The following is a 17,873-nucleotide window of genomic DNA, read 5'->3' as shown; positions in this document are numbered from 1 at the left end:
CATCTTTTGGTTTTGGACAAAACACGCTTGCTTTATTATTATTATTTTTAATATGTCATAATAATATGAACCAAACAATAAATCAAATTATTAAGAAAATAATCTGCAGGTGAGTCAAATCAATAATGAAAATAGTCATTAGTTGTCACAAACAAGATGTACAAACAGTTGAAATTGCACCATTAAACAGAGAAAATATTTATAATATAAGTATTTAAGTTTAAGTTTATATATGTGTGCTTTACTGAATTTTGCGAAGGATGCATTTTGTGAAGTGATATAAAAGAAGAAGAAAAAAAGGTTTTTGGAATATAAAAGTGTTCATCAAAGTTCTGGCTCTGCGTCTCTTTTCTCTCTGAGGTTTCTCATTGTCAAAGCAACCTGTGGCCCGCTGGCCCCCCTCGCCCGCCTCTCCGCCCTGCGCCCCCCTCTTCACCCTGCAGCAATCTGCTGCTCGTGTTTAAAGAGCAGCGGAGCCACCGGGGAGGGCCGGGCGAGGTATGTGCAACAGACAGTGGAGCCGGGCAGGTCAATGAGCCGTATTGTCTCCCTTTACAAATCAGTGTCAGACAGCAGCCCCTGGCCTTCTGCCTGCTGCTGCTGCTGCTACTGCCTCAAACACACACACACACACACACACACACACACACACACTTACACATTCATGGGGCAGACACACTTTTCACACACTCTCCGGGGACTCCTCTGATGGTCACAATGGGGTCGCACTCTCCAGAGGAGAATACAGATTGTATTTGACAGTCATTACAGGTGGCTCTTCACACATTAGGGGCTCAATGGCAGCTCCAGTTTCAAATGAGAGTTAAATGGACACACACACACACACACACACACAGACCACAATGATACAAGGACTTGATTTCAGCTGAGCATCAATAATTCATCACTAGTTACTTACTTTTTCACGACTTATCACTGAAAATAGATTCAGAGTAAAAAGCTATGACTTAAATAAATAAATAAATAAATAAATGTAATTTGTTGTGATGAGCAGAAAATGGTCATATTTACTAGAAAGATTATCATGAATTTAATAAAGTTACTTTGCTTTGACTCAAACATGAAATTTGATCCTTTTATATTTAATCAGACAAAACCAGACAAAAAAGTATATTTAATTGTATTAGAAATATAATTTTATTATACTAAAGTTATTACACTTTTTCCTATTTTACCTCATTTAAAGTATTTCAATCTGTTCTTTTAGTGTTATATAAAATATCATGTAATTAGGTTTAACTATAATAAACACAGTAATTCTGCAAATGTTAAAATAATATTTCAGTGTACTGTAAATTGTATATAACTTGAAAAAGTATAGTAAATAGCAAATAGTTGGTTGTAAATGAGTGCACATATGGAAAGTATTTTGTAACAGACTATTGTGTGTACTTAAATTTGACTGAAGGAACAGTAGGAGCTGCCATATGGCTGCACATCGCTGGAATTCCTGCTTTTAAACACATTTGGTTTCAGTTTGTCAGAGACAAAAACTCTATTCGCCCAGAGACTAATTCCAACAACTGTCCAACATAACTGGAATATTTCAGTTTGAGTTGGTAACAATAGACTCATCCATCAGTTCAATTAATTAGTGAAAAAAAAACGTATAAAGAGTAATACAAAGTTACAATAAATACAATCAAGATCTGTAAATAAAAACATGCAAGACCAGTAAATAAGAACAACAATTAAACAAGACAGGATCTTTTGGTAACTATAAATGGTGAAAATGTATTGTTGAAGTTCTTATAAGGAATTTTGCAAGTGGAAATTATTGTTTGAATGTATTGCACCTGGATAGTCTGTGCCTTTACCTCAAAGGCAGCAGCTCAAACTGTTCTGTCTTATGTTTGTCTTTTCCTCTTCTATTAAAGGCACGCTACGCAAGAATTGTTAGTTTGTAATTACAATATTCACACTGCTCCCTGGCTCCACAAAAATGAGAGTAATTCACAATTTCAGTATGAGCTTTGCTTGACTTTTTTTTTTCAGAGTGAAAGGGGGGAGACGGGGGGAAGACATGCGGGAAAGGGCTCCGAGCCGGATTCGAACCCGGACATTCCCATGGTGTTACTTGGGTATAATTATTTGAACAGATGAATGTGGCACCTTCAGGCATCTGGAAATTGCACCCAAGGATGAACTTGTGCAAGTCCACAATTCTCTTCCTGATATCTTGGTTGATTTCTTTTGACTTTCCCATGATGTTACACAAAGAAGCAGAGTGTTTCAGCTGTGCTTTAAAATACATCCACAGGTGTGTCTCGAATTAACTCAAATGTTGTCAATAAACCTATCAGAAGCTTCCAAAGACATGACAGCATCATCTGGGCTTTCCCAAATTGTTTCAAGGCATAATAATGTTAGTGTATGTAAACTTCTGACTTTGAAGAAAGTAATAACAAATTGTCTAAAAAACCCTTCTCTCATTATTCTGGCATTTAACAAATAGAAATCATTTTGGTTATCCTAACGGGCCTAAAACAGGAAAAGTGATTGTCTGATGTCATGTCAGCCAGTGAGAAAAAAAGCATGTGTGTCTTTATATAGTGTATGTAAACTTCTGGTTTCAACTGTACGTCAAACCCAAGAAGACTCATTGCTGTATTCGCTAAAAGGTGCTTAGACTGAGTAAACGGTCTGAATACTTATTTCAGTGTGATATTTCAATTTTTCCTTTTTAATAAATTAGCAAAAATGTCAAAATTATGATTCTGCTTTCTCATAATCATGTATTGAGCGTTGAGTGATGAGGGAGAAAAAAAGTGTCTGGATACTTTCTGAATGCACTGTGAAGTGTCATACTCGTGGCTTTTTAAAAAACAAACCTGCAGCTCAGATGTTGAGCTCAGCAGTCACAGCTTCAGTCACATCATCTGGTGCAGATAACAGCTTTTCTAAGACAGCGAGCATAATGACAACATGAAGAGAGCCTAATCCTCCAACACTCACTCGATTGTAGCATTAGTGAGAGTATATGGGGTTTAAAGCTGTCGACAAGGCCCTCGCCTATAAAACGGGCTGAAAGCAGATTGAGTTTGAATGAAGGGCTGAGTAAGTTTGGCTCTGCCAGTCAAGTGAGGTCAGGGTGGGGGGGGAGGGGAGGGGGGGGAGTGACAGATCGTCCCCGGCCTGTTTAAGCAGCCTGATAAATTCAAACATCGCAGCTGTATTCAAACAACACGGACGGAGGGGCGCAGAGACAGCCATCGGCCAAAAGAGGTCCTGAGAAGGAGGTGTGGCTCTCCGCCCCTCATTTTCCAGCTCATTTCCCGGGACAGTGGAGAACAGAGGACCTTTTTCCCCTCACACAGACACCTGCTGGCCGAGGGAGGAGGGGGAGGGCAAAGTTTAACCAGTTCACAAGATAACATGTAAAAACAATCACATGTTACTGTTACACTCAGATCAGTACAGTTTGATTCAGAATGTTTTATATGAAGTGTTTAAAATACTTTCAACAGTTGCAAAGACATATTTTATATAATCAGTGTGAGATATTGTCACAGGAAGAGTTAAAGTTGTTAAATAATAAACCTTATATTGCTTACGACCAGTGGTGGAAGAAGTATTCAGATCCCTAACTTCAGTAAAAGTACTTATTTCACACTGTAAAAAGACTCCACTACAAGTAAAAGTCTTGCATTCAAAAGCATCAATATGTACTGAAAACGAACCCAAAAAAATGCTGTTTACATAAATGTATCAATACAAATAATAACATTATATAATTAGATTATATTAAACAATCTGAGTGTCATTCTCCATAACGAAAAAAATATATTTTTTAAAATAGTTTTTCATGTTAAATCTCAACCTGAAAACTAACTAAAGCTGTCAGCTAAATTAAGTTACATAAAATGGAATGGAAATACTCAAGTAAAGTAGAAGTACCTCAAAGTTGGACTTAACTACAGAACTTGAGTAAATGTACTGAGTTACATTCCACCACTGCTCACAGCTACATATAGAGCAGAACTATCTGCAATTTTCTAAATGGTTTCTGATGAACAAACTCTCCATCAATATAAAAAAGAAAATCTAATTCTATACAAGAAAAATCCAAGGTGACAGAAAATGAAAAACATGGAAACACAATTAAATATATTTATTGTCTGTAAAAAGACGATGAAGTCAATTTGAATCTTGAGTTAAGTTTGTTCAGTAATTATTACAGTTACAGTTTAATTTATCATTATACTGTGTGCTGTAATACTGCTACATTTCCCACTGAGCTCAACTAGACGAGCAGATTTATAACATTAACTTCTAAGAAAATTACACATTTCTATTTATTTCGTATTAGTTTGGTCTTGAAACATAGAGGAATTATGCAAACTTTGTTTTGGCTTTTATCCATTTTCCTTTTAAAGTAAGCCTTTTGTATGTTTCCATCTCTCACAGTTTTTGTCTCTCTGAAACTTGCGACAGACGCTTCCTCTGTTCTGAGAATCAATATGATGAACTCACAGACCTCAGAGTGAATAATTACTGGCATCATTTTAAAGTCAATGTGAAAGAGAATTTAAAGAGATATTCTTCAAGACAGATGTGATGCTTGTCACTGAGTTTTGTGGTGTTTGTATGTATTTTCATGCTTTGTAGGTGTTTTTTTTTGTTGATTTTATTTTTCTCAGTTGATTCGTAGCCATTTTTACATCTTTTTTTTATACATATTTTCTTGCTTTTTGTGATGTTTGAATTTGTCTTCATTTTGATTTTTTTGCTTGCTTTCTTTTTACTAGTTCACTAGTAGTTTTATGTATTTCTTGTGGGGACGAGTTTTACCAACCAGCTCAGTTGCAGGTTTATTAGATCCACAGAGCTGAAACTAATGCAATGCTGCAATAAATACTTCTGTCATGACAGTTTAATGTTCAGTTTTTGCATTAGACAGAGGTTTTTAATACTTTTCTTCATCCCATGAAAAAATATGAAAACTCTGCTTGGTAAAGATTCAACCATTTATTTGGAAATAATCAGCGGATGAAAATGTTATGACATGATGTAGATAATTACAAGGCTTCAGATATCACCACGTCACATGTGGAAACTATAAGGCATGCAATAAAGTTTGCATAGGGCTGGAATGGCATCATACAGTACTAACAAGGTGCTGCCAGTGAATCTATCCTTCATCTTCTTCCCTTTAGAGGAGCAGCGGCGAGGGGACGCACAACGAAACGCACTGAAAGCACGACTGCATCACGAGCAGGATGATTATTAAATAAGGTGTGAAAAGGTCAAAGAGCAGCGTCATAAAGGAGGACAGAGACACACAGGACATGTAAACAAGAAGACAGAGGACAGAGTACGGCTATAGTGTTCAAACATCTTCAGTTGTAACATTCATGGGGACTTTAAAAGAAACAACACCGCCCCCTGCCTCCGACAGACGGAACAACAGTCTTCATTCCCTCTCATTAGATCATATACAGGTAAGATCGTTTTCATATATAAAGATCGTCCATACGTTACGCTCCTCCGGCTGACTTGCAGGTTCAAGGACAGACGGCGCCGCGGGCTGAGTCACATGACGCAGCTGCACCCTGGGATTCATAGAGGAGACGCTGCGTCTCGCTGCTCTGAGAGTTCGGGCTGTCCTCCTCCGAGCTGGATGGGCTGTAGAGACCCAGGACCTGCTGCACCTTCAGGGGCAGCTCCTGAGGAGGAGAGGAGGACAGGATGAGGAGAGGAGGGGGATTTTTTATTCATGAAATGAGTTACAAAATGAATCAAAATATATTAAGACATTGACAAAGGTAGAAATAATAATTTTAACCTGTACAAATCTCCAACTTTACCTTAGATACTCAACTAGCCTCATTTTATTGCTTCTCAAATCCGCACAAAACATGGATTAACACAATGTGCCACTGAACACATGACAATAACATTTGAGCGGTAGTGTATATTTAAAAACTGGATAACTATCAGTGGAGGAGTTTCTTTTTTTCCTGTATGTGTGTTGTTGTGATTTTTTTCCAGCAATCTCTAGCACAAAAAAAACTTGAACAAAACTGGATCTTGTCTTGCACGAGATGTATGCACGGATGTTAAGAAAGTGGTGATGAAGCATCATTGGGTCATAATCTACATGAGAGCATACAGCATCGATCAGTGGCCACGTGGCTTTATTTACTAAAACACAGTTTGTAGGCTTCATTGTTGAAATTAAATCTATGCAGCGAGGACATTTAGTCTCTCCTGTGATGATTTAGACTCTGGTCTGCCAAAGCTTGATGTGCAGACGGTATAAACATGGTGGCTGGTTTCTTTCTTTAGTTTGTTGCTGTAATTTCAGCACAAATTTGTTCTTCACAATGTAGCATCATCAAGGAAGCAAAAAGGGGAAGTCCTCTGGATGTGTCAGTAGAGCTTTTCAGATTTCAATGTCAGATACGCAGGATGTGTACCTTGCAAAATCACTGAAAGCTTCTTATTTAAATTAGCTTTTAAAATAAAGATACAGTCCTAACTATGTGCCTCTTCAGTATAAACAGACAAATCCTCAGTGGCTCACCTTGCACTGTGTCAGCTGAAGGTAAATGGCCTCTGCTCCTTTAAGAACGCTCTGCAGGTCCAGCTTCATCGTCAACTCGTTGATGTGCTGCAGAGTTTCACACATGGAGATGTTTAGAGCTACAGACCAAGTTCCTGTCTAACATACAGATACAGAGATTTACAGTACAGCGTGCACACCTTCAGAATAGTGTTGAAGTCGTGGTCGGAGCCGATCAGCTCTCCTCTCTGGGACTCCAGGATGGAGCAGGCGATCAGCAGGTGGAAGTTGTCACATGGCAGACGAGTCCAGAGGACCTGAGGGAGCAGACAGAGTTACAACACAACCTGTGAGATAAGATCAACCAATCCAAATGAGATATTTCCTCTGGGGCGTTGCTGTCAGGTTTAAAATTTCACAATAAACATTTACTTCCTTTTTTTAAATGGAGAACATACTGTAACAAACGCCAAACGGCTTCAACAGGAGGTGAATCATGTATTCAGTGGGAGAAGTGTTCAGGTCTCATTCAACACTGAAACACTAAATCCTACACTATAAGTACAAGTCCTTCAGTAAAACATTATAAAACTAAAAGTATGCAACTACTGACAGCAAGATGCACTAAAAGTATTTAAATGAGTGTTTTTACTATTTTATCTGATTAATATTCCTGCTGCATTAACATGTTTGTTGCATTTTGCTGCTGCAGATGTTTCAGGTTGTGCTCATTTTAACTCCTTTATATCCTGTAGCTTTTCTGCTCAGCTTTGTGATGATGACTTTTACAGCTGATCCAAGAGGTTTTTAAACAGTCTATTTTGTTTAAAGTAGTTGCTTAAATCAACACATCTGGAGACAGGAAGGGGATAAAAGCTGTCATCTGATCAGTCAGATAATCGAAGTCAGTGGTGGAAAAAGTATTCAGATCCTTTACTTCAGTAAAAGTACTAATACCACACTGTAAAATTACTCCACTACCAGTAAAAGTCCTGCATTCAAAACTTACTTAAGTAAAAGTACAAAAGTATCAGCATCAAAATGTACTTAAAGTATCAAATGAAAAAGTACTCATTAAGCAAAATGAACCCACTCAGATTGTTTTATATATTCTAAATATATTATTGATGCATTTATGTAAGCAGCATTTTATTTTTGCAAAAACAGGGTCAATTTTAACTACGTAATATACTGTTATGAGGATGAATTAAAAAAAATGTGTAATCACTTTAAAGGTATCATGTTTTTTTATGTTAAATCTTGACCTGAAAGTAACTAAAGCTGTCAGCTAAATGTAGTGGATTAGAAGTATAAAGTTACATAAAATGGAAATACTCTAGTAAAGTACCTCAAAATTATATTTAAGTACAGTACTTGAGTAAATGTACTTAGTAATTTTCCACCACTGATTGTAGTGCAGTAAAAAGTACATTTCACTCAGAGATGTAGTGGAGTAGAACTTGCATGAAATGGAAATAACATTTGACATTTTTCTTAATATTTTGTAAAGAACGACTCAATTAAAAGTGAATAAAATGAAAGAATACATTTTCCTTATAAGATAAACATGGTTTTTCCCTGTTTTGGTAAAAAAAAAAAAAAATCGAAGATATAGAGGCTATTTTCGTTATCATCAACAAAACTGTCAAAAAATGCTTGAAAAGGTCAATAAAAAGAAACTAAATTACCTTATTCATTCTATTAATAAAACTTAAATATATATTAACATTGACAGAATATTCAAGTACAAATTTGAGGTTAACCCCCAAGTTTAAAACCATGGAGGTTTAAAGGAGAAGTGGGGCGGACTGTCTTCATGTTTAAACATTATATAAACATTAATATATAAAAGAAGATGCAGCTGCAGCTCACTCACCTCCCACATGATGAGGATGTCCTCGAAGGAAAACTCTCTCTTGAACCAGATGAGCAGCCAGCGGAAACAGAAGCACAGAGAGCCGCTGTCCTGAGAGTCTGAAACAAAGAAGAAATGAAGAATGAGCTCCCTGTGAGTTAAAAAAGTTACTTCTTAAGCACATTTTACATAACCCTGTATCCTGGAAACATTTCCTCACATTTAGCGTACATTTTAATGCTTATCATGCATATAAACACTGCGTATCCTTTTATGCATTAGAATTAATAGATGCTAATGTATACCCTTGAGGTTGCATTATGTATAAACTCTAATTTGCTTTATTCTTGTTTCTGCCCTACTTTTTGTTACATTATCCTCGTAACTTGTTCCCAGCTTCGCCTCAGGACTTTATTTTAATCTGATCCAGTCTGACTGTGTGAGTGTGAGCGGACTGACCCAAGAAGTCGCACAGCTCCGGGTCTAGAGCCTTCAGCAGGATGCTGAGCTGCAGGAGCTGCTGCTTCATGGCCTCCTGGGACTCCTCGAAGTTCTGGTGCTGCAGAGGAAACAAGGAAACACTTAAGAGACATTCACACCACAACAGAGCTGCTGCACATTCGCCAGCATGTGCTTTCTGTTTTTGTTTATGTCAGAACTGCTGATGAAGCATTAAATCACGCCTCGGGAATCTTTTATCCGACCACATAAAGCAGGAACAATGAGGTTTGAATTTAAAGCTGCTGAGCTGTAATCTGCTCTTCTCACAGTCTGTGCAGCCGGAATCAAAGTTAGAGGAAGGAAGAACAAAAACAGAACTTATTTAAGTTCAAAAGTCACAGAGAGAAGCGATATTTCTACTAACCACCAACTCCATGAAGCCCGTCAGACACCAGAAGGACTCCACCTCGTTCTGGGTGATGAACAGGAGTGGAGAGAGGAGGTCACTCATCCCCTGCACGTAACCTGCATGCAGGGAAACAATGTCAGGATGTCATTTTTTTTCAGCTTGGCTGTTCTGTGAGAACTACATATCTCTAAAAAGTCAGAAAAACAGCTTTTTTCAGCTTTGTGAAGATGACTTTGACAGCTGATCTGAGAGCTTAAAGGAGAATCATCCTTCAGTTAATCAGAAACGATTAAAATCAACACATCTGGAGACAGGGAGAGGATTAAAAAAACTGTCATCTGAAAAGTCAGATTGCTGTAGTTAGTGTTGAAAAAAGAAATTACTCCACTACAAGTAAAAGTCCTGCATTCAAAACGTACTTAAGTAAAAGCACAAAATGATCAGCATCAAAATGTATCAAAAACCTGCACACAGGGAAACAATGTCAGGTTGATGTGGAAATATCAGCAACTCATATAATCTAAAACATCCCTTTAATTATCTAAAAGTGAAAAACTCCTATCTGACCTTGGGGACCTCAGGTCATTTAAAATAGCTGCAGAGAGTCTGTCATCTTAATTACATGTAAATCAGCAATGTCTGTAATTTGTTAAATAAAACTCCACTGCAGATTAGTGAAACCATATTTCACCAAACACAGAGGTCATGTGATATTATTAGTCCTATGCACAGTGATTTTGCAAGTTGTTTTTGGTTTATTCTCCCACTTTCCTGTTTGGTAATTATGGAGGCTGCGTCGGCAACTATAAATGCATTTCACAGAATTTTAAATTCAAATTCAGCAAAAAGGTTTACCTCGCTAGAGTCGCTACACATCGCTCTTGTTGTTTAGGAAGTGGAAATTCGAGTAAAATACACACTTCTCTTGCCACATTTGAATGATGAATAATATGAGGTCTGCTCGTATTTGGGGCTGAACGATTTGAAAAAAGTATCTAATTGCAATTATCTTGACTGCTATTGCAATAAGAAAGGACTCACAATATTTGAGGGACTTATTCTTTTTGCATAATTTTCTTTGAAAAATATATTTAAAATGATCATGATGTGGTTTTCTGTAGAACTGTAGATTTTTTTTGTGCAGAACATAATTTGCAGACCAGCACCACAGTTGTTAAAAAATAATATTTTGTCTTTCACAAATACAGTGCTTTCTGTGTTTTAGATTGATTATTATAGGGCTATAAAATCTTTAGGATGATGTTCACAGGTTTTTGCTTCTACATATTGTGTGTGTGTGTGTGTGTGTGTGTGTGTGTGTGTGTGTGTGTGTGAGAAGGAGTTCTTTGTTCACAAGAGTCTTTGTTGGAAACCTGTAAAACACCTCCTACACTGCTCTTTATATTGGAATCTGGTGAGAATAAATAATCTGTGTCTAACTTTAGTCCATCTGTGAACTGTTTTGTATCCAGTTGCCTGTCCTTATTATCAAAAACTATTGTCATAATAATAAATACTGAGCTTATTGACCACTGGTGAACACATAACCTGACCAAATGAATGACTAAAGACAGGGAATGCTCTTGTCATTTATAACTAACAAATAATTATTACTTATGTACTGGTAACGATTCTTTCAGCCCAGTCCAGACATACGTACCGAGATCAAAGTTGTACATGCAGTAGGTCATGAGCACGTCGTGCAGCAGAGTCAGTCCTGGGTTGTCGTTCCCGGAGAAGAACGTATTGTGCCTGTCTGTCCTGCTGACATCTCTCTCTGTCACAACAGAACAAAGACAGTTCAAACTTCAACATGTCCTGCAGCTCTTACAGGCAGCTGACTGACTCTGTGAACAGATCTTCTGTTTTATGACAGCTGACAGCACTGACCTATCAGGTTTCTGTATCCTCTGAGGAGGGAGTTCCTCATCTCCTGATCCTCACTGACGGACTTCCACTGCACCTTCATCCTGAAGTACTCGTCCCTGCAGACACAGAAAGGTGTTGAAGAGGCTGCTGGACATTTTGGGAAAAACGCTAATTTTCTTTCTGATCAAGAACTAAATAAGAGTCATGTCTATACATTTAGTTGTGATTATTTCTGGAGGCGGAAAATTGGTGTGATCCTGCTTCTGGCGTGTTCATAGTGGAGGCTAGACGTTATGAAAGGGAGCTTTTGCCTCTTCTTGCTTCCCTGGAAGACTCAAGGTGACAAGACCCAAAGAGGATAAAGCTAACTGGAATCAACCTTCTCATTTAAGGCAAGTAAACAAATTGGCATATTTTCCAAAATGTGGGACTTTTCCTTTAACCATCAAAAAGGAGATTTGCAGTAATAGAAACACTAACGTTTTGAGCCGCAGAATGTCCTCTCTCTCCTTCACAGTGCTGTTCCACGGATAAAAGCCCAGCAAGAACTTCCACACCTCCTTCCTCAGGGTCGGTGTGACTCCCTTAAATAGACAAGAACGGTATAAAAACATGCACATCAGGTGGATAGACGGGTGAAGGAAGTAAACAAAGTGTTTATTCCACACAAGAGGTAAGCTGTGACTGTCTTCACTGTCTCACCCCTCTGAACACAAGCTGTTTGATCCTCTCTGGGTTCTTCACTCGCCCCTCTGGGTCCAGAAACTCGTCCCATTTGTCCAGAGGTGGTCCCCGGGTTACGTCTGGTCTGGGCCCAAGCTGTACCCCCTTAATGAAAACCAGACACAAACATTATTTCTTAGGTCTTTGAACATTTAAAACATTAACAATCTGTATGCTTCCTTCTCTTACACAGGTGATGAGTTCGAAGCCGGGCTCGTCGTCAGACTGTGGTGGACAGCTGGGATCCTGAGGGGTACGTGTGAAGTGACTGGGGGACCCCGGAGGCCTGAGTGCCGCCTTGAAGAAGTTGGTGACTTTGGAGAATCCACCGAATGTCGTGGCATATGGGTCTTGGATGAATCTCTATGTGTGCAGAGAGAGAACAGAGGTTTTATTTTTTACTTTGAGCAAAAACTGTGACAAGCTTGATGGAACTCATCTCCTCCCACTGTGTTTGTGTTGTGACAGAGAGACACAGAGGTCTTGTGCTGCGACACTGGGCATGCTGCATTACTGAGTGACTGAACACAGATGTGTGTGTGGAGGTCAGGAGAGGGACCTTCAGTAATCAGGGTGAAGGTTTTAAACCCTCAGAACCACACAACAACATTAACTGTAAAAACAAAAAGTATTGACTGATTTTTACATTTTCCGACAGTCCTGGAATGTACTATGTGTAAACGTTTTCGGAAAAATAACCAAATCTCAAGAACTCACTTTATTCTACATGTCTCATGCAACCAAAAATAACAGTTTGCAATAACCGGATACTGAAGAAAACTAAATTCCGGTGACAAAAAATGAGTAAAACTTGGATTGAACTGCAGTCTGTTTAAGAAGTTGTAAGTAGAGGTCTTAAAAATGTAAATATTTCAATATGTTTAACATGTGGAGCTACTTATTTTTTTTTATTATGCCATTCTAACTGTGTTTTTCTGCGCAAAAGATATTCTTGAGTTGTTTCAACTTCTAACCGTGATTGTGCTGATTCCAAAGAGCTTCAGGATTAATAGATTTATATATTTTATATATATATGGCAGTGAAAAACAAGTATAATGTGACAGGAGAAAAAAAACTCCCTGAGACTGCTTGGGAGTTTTTTTTGCTGGAGTGGGACTTTGATCAGCGAGTCATTGCTGTTGACCAATGAGCTAATTATGAAGATGTTATAATTAAAAAATAAAACCAATTTACCGTAACAAGATCGGAGCCTCCATCATCGAGGAGCTGCAGCTTATCAAAGGACTGAGAGAGCGCGCCTTGGTCATGAGGGTAGGCGAGGAAGAGCCGCCCATCAACCGGGGACCTGGTGAGAACAACAGACACCATGTGATGTTTTTCACACTCATGTGATTCGTCAACAAACATGCAAACAGCTCCGTCTGAAACTGCACATCAGCCGTTTCCAGAACTGTTATGGGATTATTCCTAACATGTTTACAGTGACAACTGGACAGAAAGTGAATTAGGATGCTTACTGGTCCAGTATGATGTAACGGTGCAGGGCCCTGAAAAGCTCCCTGGTCCCTCCTCTGTGGAAGTGCAGTGGGGGCAGCGGATGGCCGCCTCGACTGGTCAGCACCAGGAAGTTTCGGCCCAGGGAGAACCGAGCCCTCCGGAGGGAGTACAGCTCCGACAGTGGCAGAGAGAACGACCACTGACCTGCAGGAGGAACAAGTTTAGTTTCAAGCACCTTTTTATTGATATTACTGTTTACCCAAAGTGACAGACGTGTTAAAGGCACCTGAGTCTTTGACTGGGACGTGTTCTCGATCTTTCTTCACTGTGCTGATAACGGCCCAGTCTGGCTCATAACCGGGGTCAAAGTTTGTATCCTCCTCCCCTCCTTCTCCATCCTAATTAGTAAGACGTGGGAATTATATTCGAGGTAGATCAAAAACACCAATATTGTTTTCATGTGTAATAAACAGATGATTACAGACCTTCTTGGTGTAAAGTACAGCCGGGGCGCTGCGGCCTTCATCCTCCAGCGGGCTCCACTCTAAAGCCGGCACACCAGCCTGAAACAAACACAAGATGAATAATAAACATTGTTTTTCAGGTTTTTTTAATTTCCTTTTTTGTGTCTTAACAACTCATGCAGATTTTCTTACCCGCTCCACAATGCGGATGAAACCTGGGATAGTGGTGTCCTGGTTACTCCTCTTAGCATTTGTGTGGAGGTACACTCCCTCCTTCTCAAATATCAGCTGAGGAGAAAGAAAAACCCACAGAAATATATATTTATATACAATTCCAGTCATGGGAAGTTTGAGAAGTGTTGATTATTTTCTATTAATCTGCTAATGACTTTTTCAAATCATGTTTCTTTCACCACAGCTTGATGATGAGGTCTTTAAATTGCTTATTATGTATATCGTATGGCAAAGAAAAGCAGCAAATTTTCCTATTTGTGAGGTTTAAATCTATATTTTGGGATGGACTCTGGTCAGATTGACTCAGGCTTGTGTGACAATGATGTAACACTTGTTCGGGTTAGCCGTCGTCTTTAGAGTTTCATTCTTCAATGTGAATTCAAAGTTGTTAGGTAGACTGTTGGTTGGACAAAACAAACACTGTGAAGATGTCAGTTGGGCTCTGAGTAATTGTAGTTGTCTGAATTTTTAGGTACCAAACAATCAATCAATCGAATAATTGAGAAAATAATCAGCAGGTTAAAATCTTGCTTTTACACAGTACAGTCGTGGAAAAAAGTATTTAGATCCCTAACTTAAGTAACAGTACTAATACAACACTGTGAAATTACTCCACTACAAGTAAAAGTACTCATTATGCCAAATGGCCCCACTCAGATTGTATGATATATTTGAAATATATTATTACATTATTTGCATTGATTCATTTTAATTTTGTAACGATAGGGCTAATTTTAACAATTTAATATAGTGTTATGAAGTATAATTTAAAAACAAACGTCTAATCACTTTACATTTATCATGTTTTTATGTTAAATATCAACCTGAAGAGTAACTAAAGCTGTCAGCTAAATTAAGTGGGGTAAAAAGTACAATATTTGCCTCAAAATGTAGTGAAATTGATGTATAAAATTACATAAAATAGAAATACTCAAGAAAAGTGCAAGTACCTTAAAATTGTACTTAAGTACAGTACTTAAGTCAGTCAATGTAGTTACATTCCTTCACTGCTAATGTATATGTTTTAATAATTTAATGATAGCATGACATTCACAGTGGATGTTTTGCTGCACAATAAGGACTCTTAAATTTAGTAAAGTACATTTTCCTGATCATTCACCCACTTTGACTTGTAATTTGAGCATTTTCACAGAGGTTTTGGTACTTTTAATTAAATTACGGATCTGAATACTTCCTCCTGACATGAACTGACATATTACTGATAACAACCAGGCCCTAAAGTGCCTCGTCAGATAGCTGACCTGCAGGTAAATCACATAACAAAAGAGCTCATAAATGACTGAAGCAGATCACATGATTACAGTGTGGCTGCTCGTCAGGTCAGTGAAGACAAACCCGACAACATGGACAGGCTTTACTACGATGATCCAGTATCTACTGACAAGTTTTAATATCTGTATGATTATAGATACAATTATCGGCTAACGAACTATTACACATCAGAGTCCGAAATGTTCCCTCCAGCCAGATGACAACATGTTTCTGTCAGAGAGCTGCTTGTTAAAGAACATTTAGCTAGCTTGAACTATTAACAACAAGCTAACCCAATGACAGTAAGCTCGAGTAGTTTCACCCGAAATTTGACAGCAGGAGAAAGGAAAGTTGTCAACATTCACACATTTGAAACCCGACAGAAACAAATGTGAAAGAAACGTTGGAATACCTTGTAATCTTCAACGCTTTGCTCCATTTTTCCGTCACCTATGCCTCGACTTCGTTTTTTCAAAATAAATGTTACGTCATACTTCCTGCTGATGCAAGGCCCCGCCCACAAAAGACGTCATGGAAGGAACGAGAGCCAATCAGAATGTCGCTCACAAACTGCCTTTGTTTATATCTTTTTCATTTTCTTAAAAGGCACCCTTCTTCGATAATAAACATAAATAAATAAACATTTAGACACACATTTTTGTCCGTCAGATAGCATTATTTATATTCGGCAGTTCAGGCACTTATATTTATTTTGACAGAAGCATTTTACATTACTAAAGTGTGGATATTTATTTTATACAATATGTGGATAATGGTGTTAGTTTTTAAATTAAAAAATCTGAATTAGATTAGATATTCCTTTATTAGTCCCACAATGGGGACCTTTTAAGTGTAACAGCAGCAAAAATAGGATCAATAAATACAAACAAGCAATATTAACAAGAAATACAAAAGTATTGACAATTTAGACAAGAGTAAATATAAAAAGTATTCACACTAAACAATAATATAAAATCGGGAACAATATATACAATATAGACAGCTGAAAACTGCACTATTACTTAAGAAAAATATGTATATTCAGTGACAAGTATACTTGATTGATGTTTTGAAGGTATTGATATTGCACAGTTTATGTACATTACAGTGCATCAGTTTAATTGTCAAGTAGGTTTTCAAATACAAGGAATTTGTTTAAGATTTTTTTTCTATAATCCTGATTGATCATACTGTTATTTATTTATTTTTTCATATGACTGCTGTACAGCTTGTGAAGTGTATTGAGGCAAATTTGTGATTTGTGATGTTGGGTTATAGAGATAAAATTGACTTGACTTAGAAATAAATAAAAAGGATAAAGGCAAGCACTGTAAAAGTCAAGAATGACAAATAGTAGAAATAATAAATCATGTTTAAAGAGTGCTAATTATGACCGGGGATTGTACAAAAGTTCACAGTATCATATATTTCTAATTATATGATAATTCAGTGCAATAATAGACAATAGAGATAATATAATATGATAATGATAAAACATAAATATTGAACAAAAACAACAACAATAAAATATTAATTTATATATATATATATATATATATATATACACATGTCAAAATATATAAGTAAATATATATGTCAATATGTCAAAATAAATAATAAGTATTGCAAATGCATATTCTAAATACCTTGAAAATAATAATTCTAATAATACAATATTAATATCATGTTAATACAAGAAAACATTTAAATAAATTATAATAATCATTATAAGAACAATTATTTTACTTTGTGGTGTTTCATCAACTATGATTCTGTAATATTCTAATAATTTGTTTTACTTTATTATTGTTTGTAAGAGCAACAGAGTGTAGCATCAAATTAGATTAAATAAACACGTTTTTTATGTTCTTATATGTTGTTTATGTGTCTGGTTATTAGAGTAGCTACAAATATCAATAAGGCTTTAAAACGCTTTAATTCTGCTGTCTATATAAAAACACGTCTTGTTAAAAAAACTTTTATTACACTCAAAGGATTTATTGCAGGATTGTTTTGAGGATAGATGACATGGAGCATGGGTTCATATTGTTTAACAGTTAATATCTAATAAATAATATGTATAATATATCAAATAAATTATATACATAATCTGATTTCCACCGTGATTTATAATACCCTCTCGTGCAGCGGGGCGGGGGGCTTCACATAGACACATGTATATATGGGGCTTCAGGCTTTAGGTGAGGATTACGTGGGGCTATACACGTGCGCGAGACCAAGGCGAGGACGAGCCCGCCCACCGAGCTCGGTCACGTGTTAACGTGCGTTCACTTGGAAGGCAGTAAACAGGTGACGTCAGAGCTGCGTCAAGCTAGACAGAGCGAATTTAAACAGGACCGGATGAGAGCAGACGTCCCTAGCCTTCAAATTAAAATAATTCAACCATATGATACATCATGTGCAACATACAATTATTTACCTCTTTATGCTTTATTATCAAAGAAAAAGGAGACATTGAATCAAAAAAATAATAATAAACACAGATTCAGCGTGAATCCTCCATTATATAGGGGAGACTGAAGTATTAATAATGTTTGGTAACACTTTATTTTACTGGTCCAAAATGTTCTTAGTAACTTTGTAGCAAGCTTCTGGAAGGA

General features: G+C 37.3%; 1 protein-coding gene across 1 annotated transcript; it reads right to left on the bottom strand.

Moving 5' to 3' along the window:
- Positions 1-4,974: 4,974 nt before the first annotated feature.
- On the bottom strand, positions 4,975-15,730 carry tbc1d17 (TBC1 domain family, member 17). Its single transcript, XM_059347961.1, has 17 exons — positions 15,665-15,730; positions 13,939-14,034; positions 13,768-13,845; positions 13,569-13,680; positions 13,303-13,486; positions 13,019-13,130; positions 12,013-12,186; positions 11,803-11,928; positions 11,581-11,684; positions 11,122-11,216; positions 10,892-11,008; positions 9,247-9,347; positions 8,841-8,940; positions 8,403-8,500; positions 6,727-6,843; positions 6,548-6,634; positions 4,975-5,687 (listed from the first exon to the last, which is right to left on the bottom strand). Exons 1-17 carry the CDS (start codon positions 15,689-15,691, stop codon positions 5,526-5,528), a joined length of 1,890 nt encoding a protein of 629 aa, XP_059203944.1. The 5' UTR covers positions 15,692-15,730; the 3' UTR covers positions 4,975-5,525.
- Positions 15,731-17,873: the final 2,143 nt, after the last annotated feature.

Source organism: Centropristis striata, chromosome 13 (assembly GCF_030273125.1).
Source record: "Centropristis striata isolate RG_2023a ecotype Rhode Island chromosome 13, C.striata_1.0, whole genome shotgun sequence".
Classification (NCBI taxonomy): domain Eukaryota; kingdom Metazoa; phylum Chordata; class Actinopteri; order Perciformes; family Serranidae; genus Centropristis; species Centropristis striata.
The sequence above is the reverse complement of the archived record's forward strand: the minus strand, read 5'-3'. Positions and strand labels throughout refer to the sequence as shown.

Excerpts from the sequence above, each read along its gene's own strand:
- tbc1d17 (XM_059347961.1), bottom strand. The coding sequence starts at position 15,691 with ATGGAGCAAAGCGTTGAAGATTACAAG. Across the intron at positions 14,035-15,664 it reads AAAGCGTTGAAGATTACAAG|CTGATATTTGAGAAGGAGGG; the intron begins GTATTCCAACGT and ends CTTTCTCCTCAG. Across the intron at positions 11,009-11,121 it reads AGGATACAGAAACCTGATAG|AGAGAGATGTCAGCAGGACA; the intron begins GTCAGTGCTGTC and ends CTGTTGTGACAG.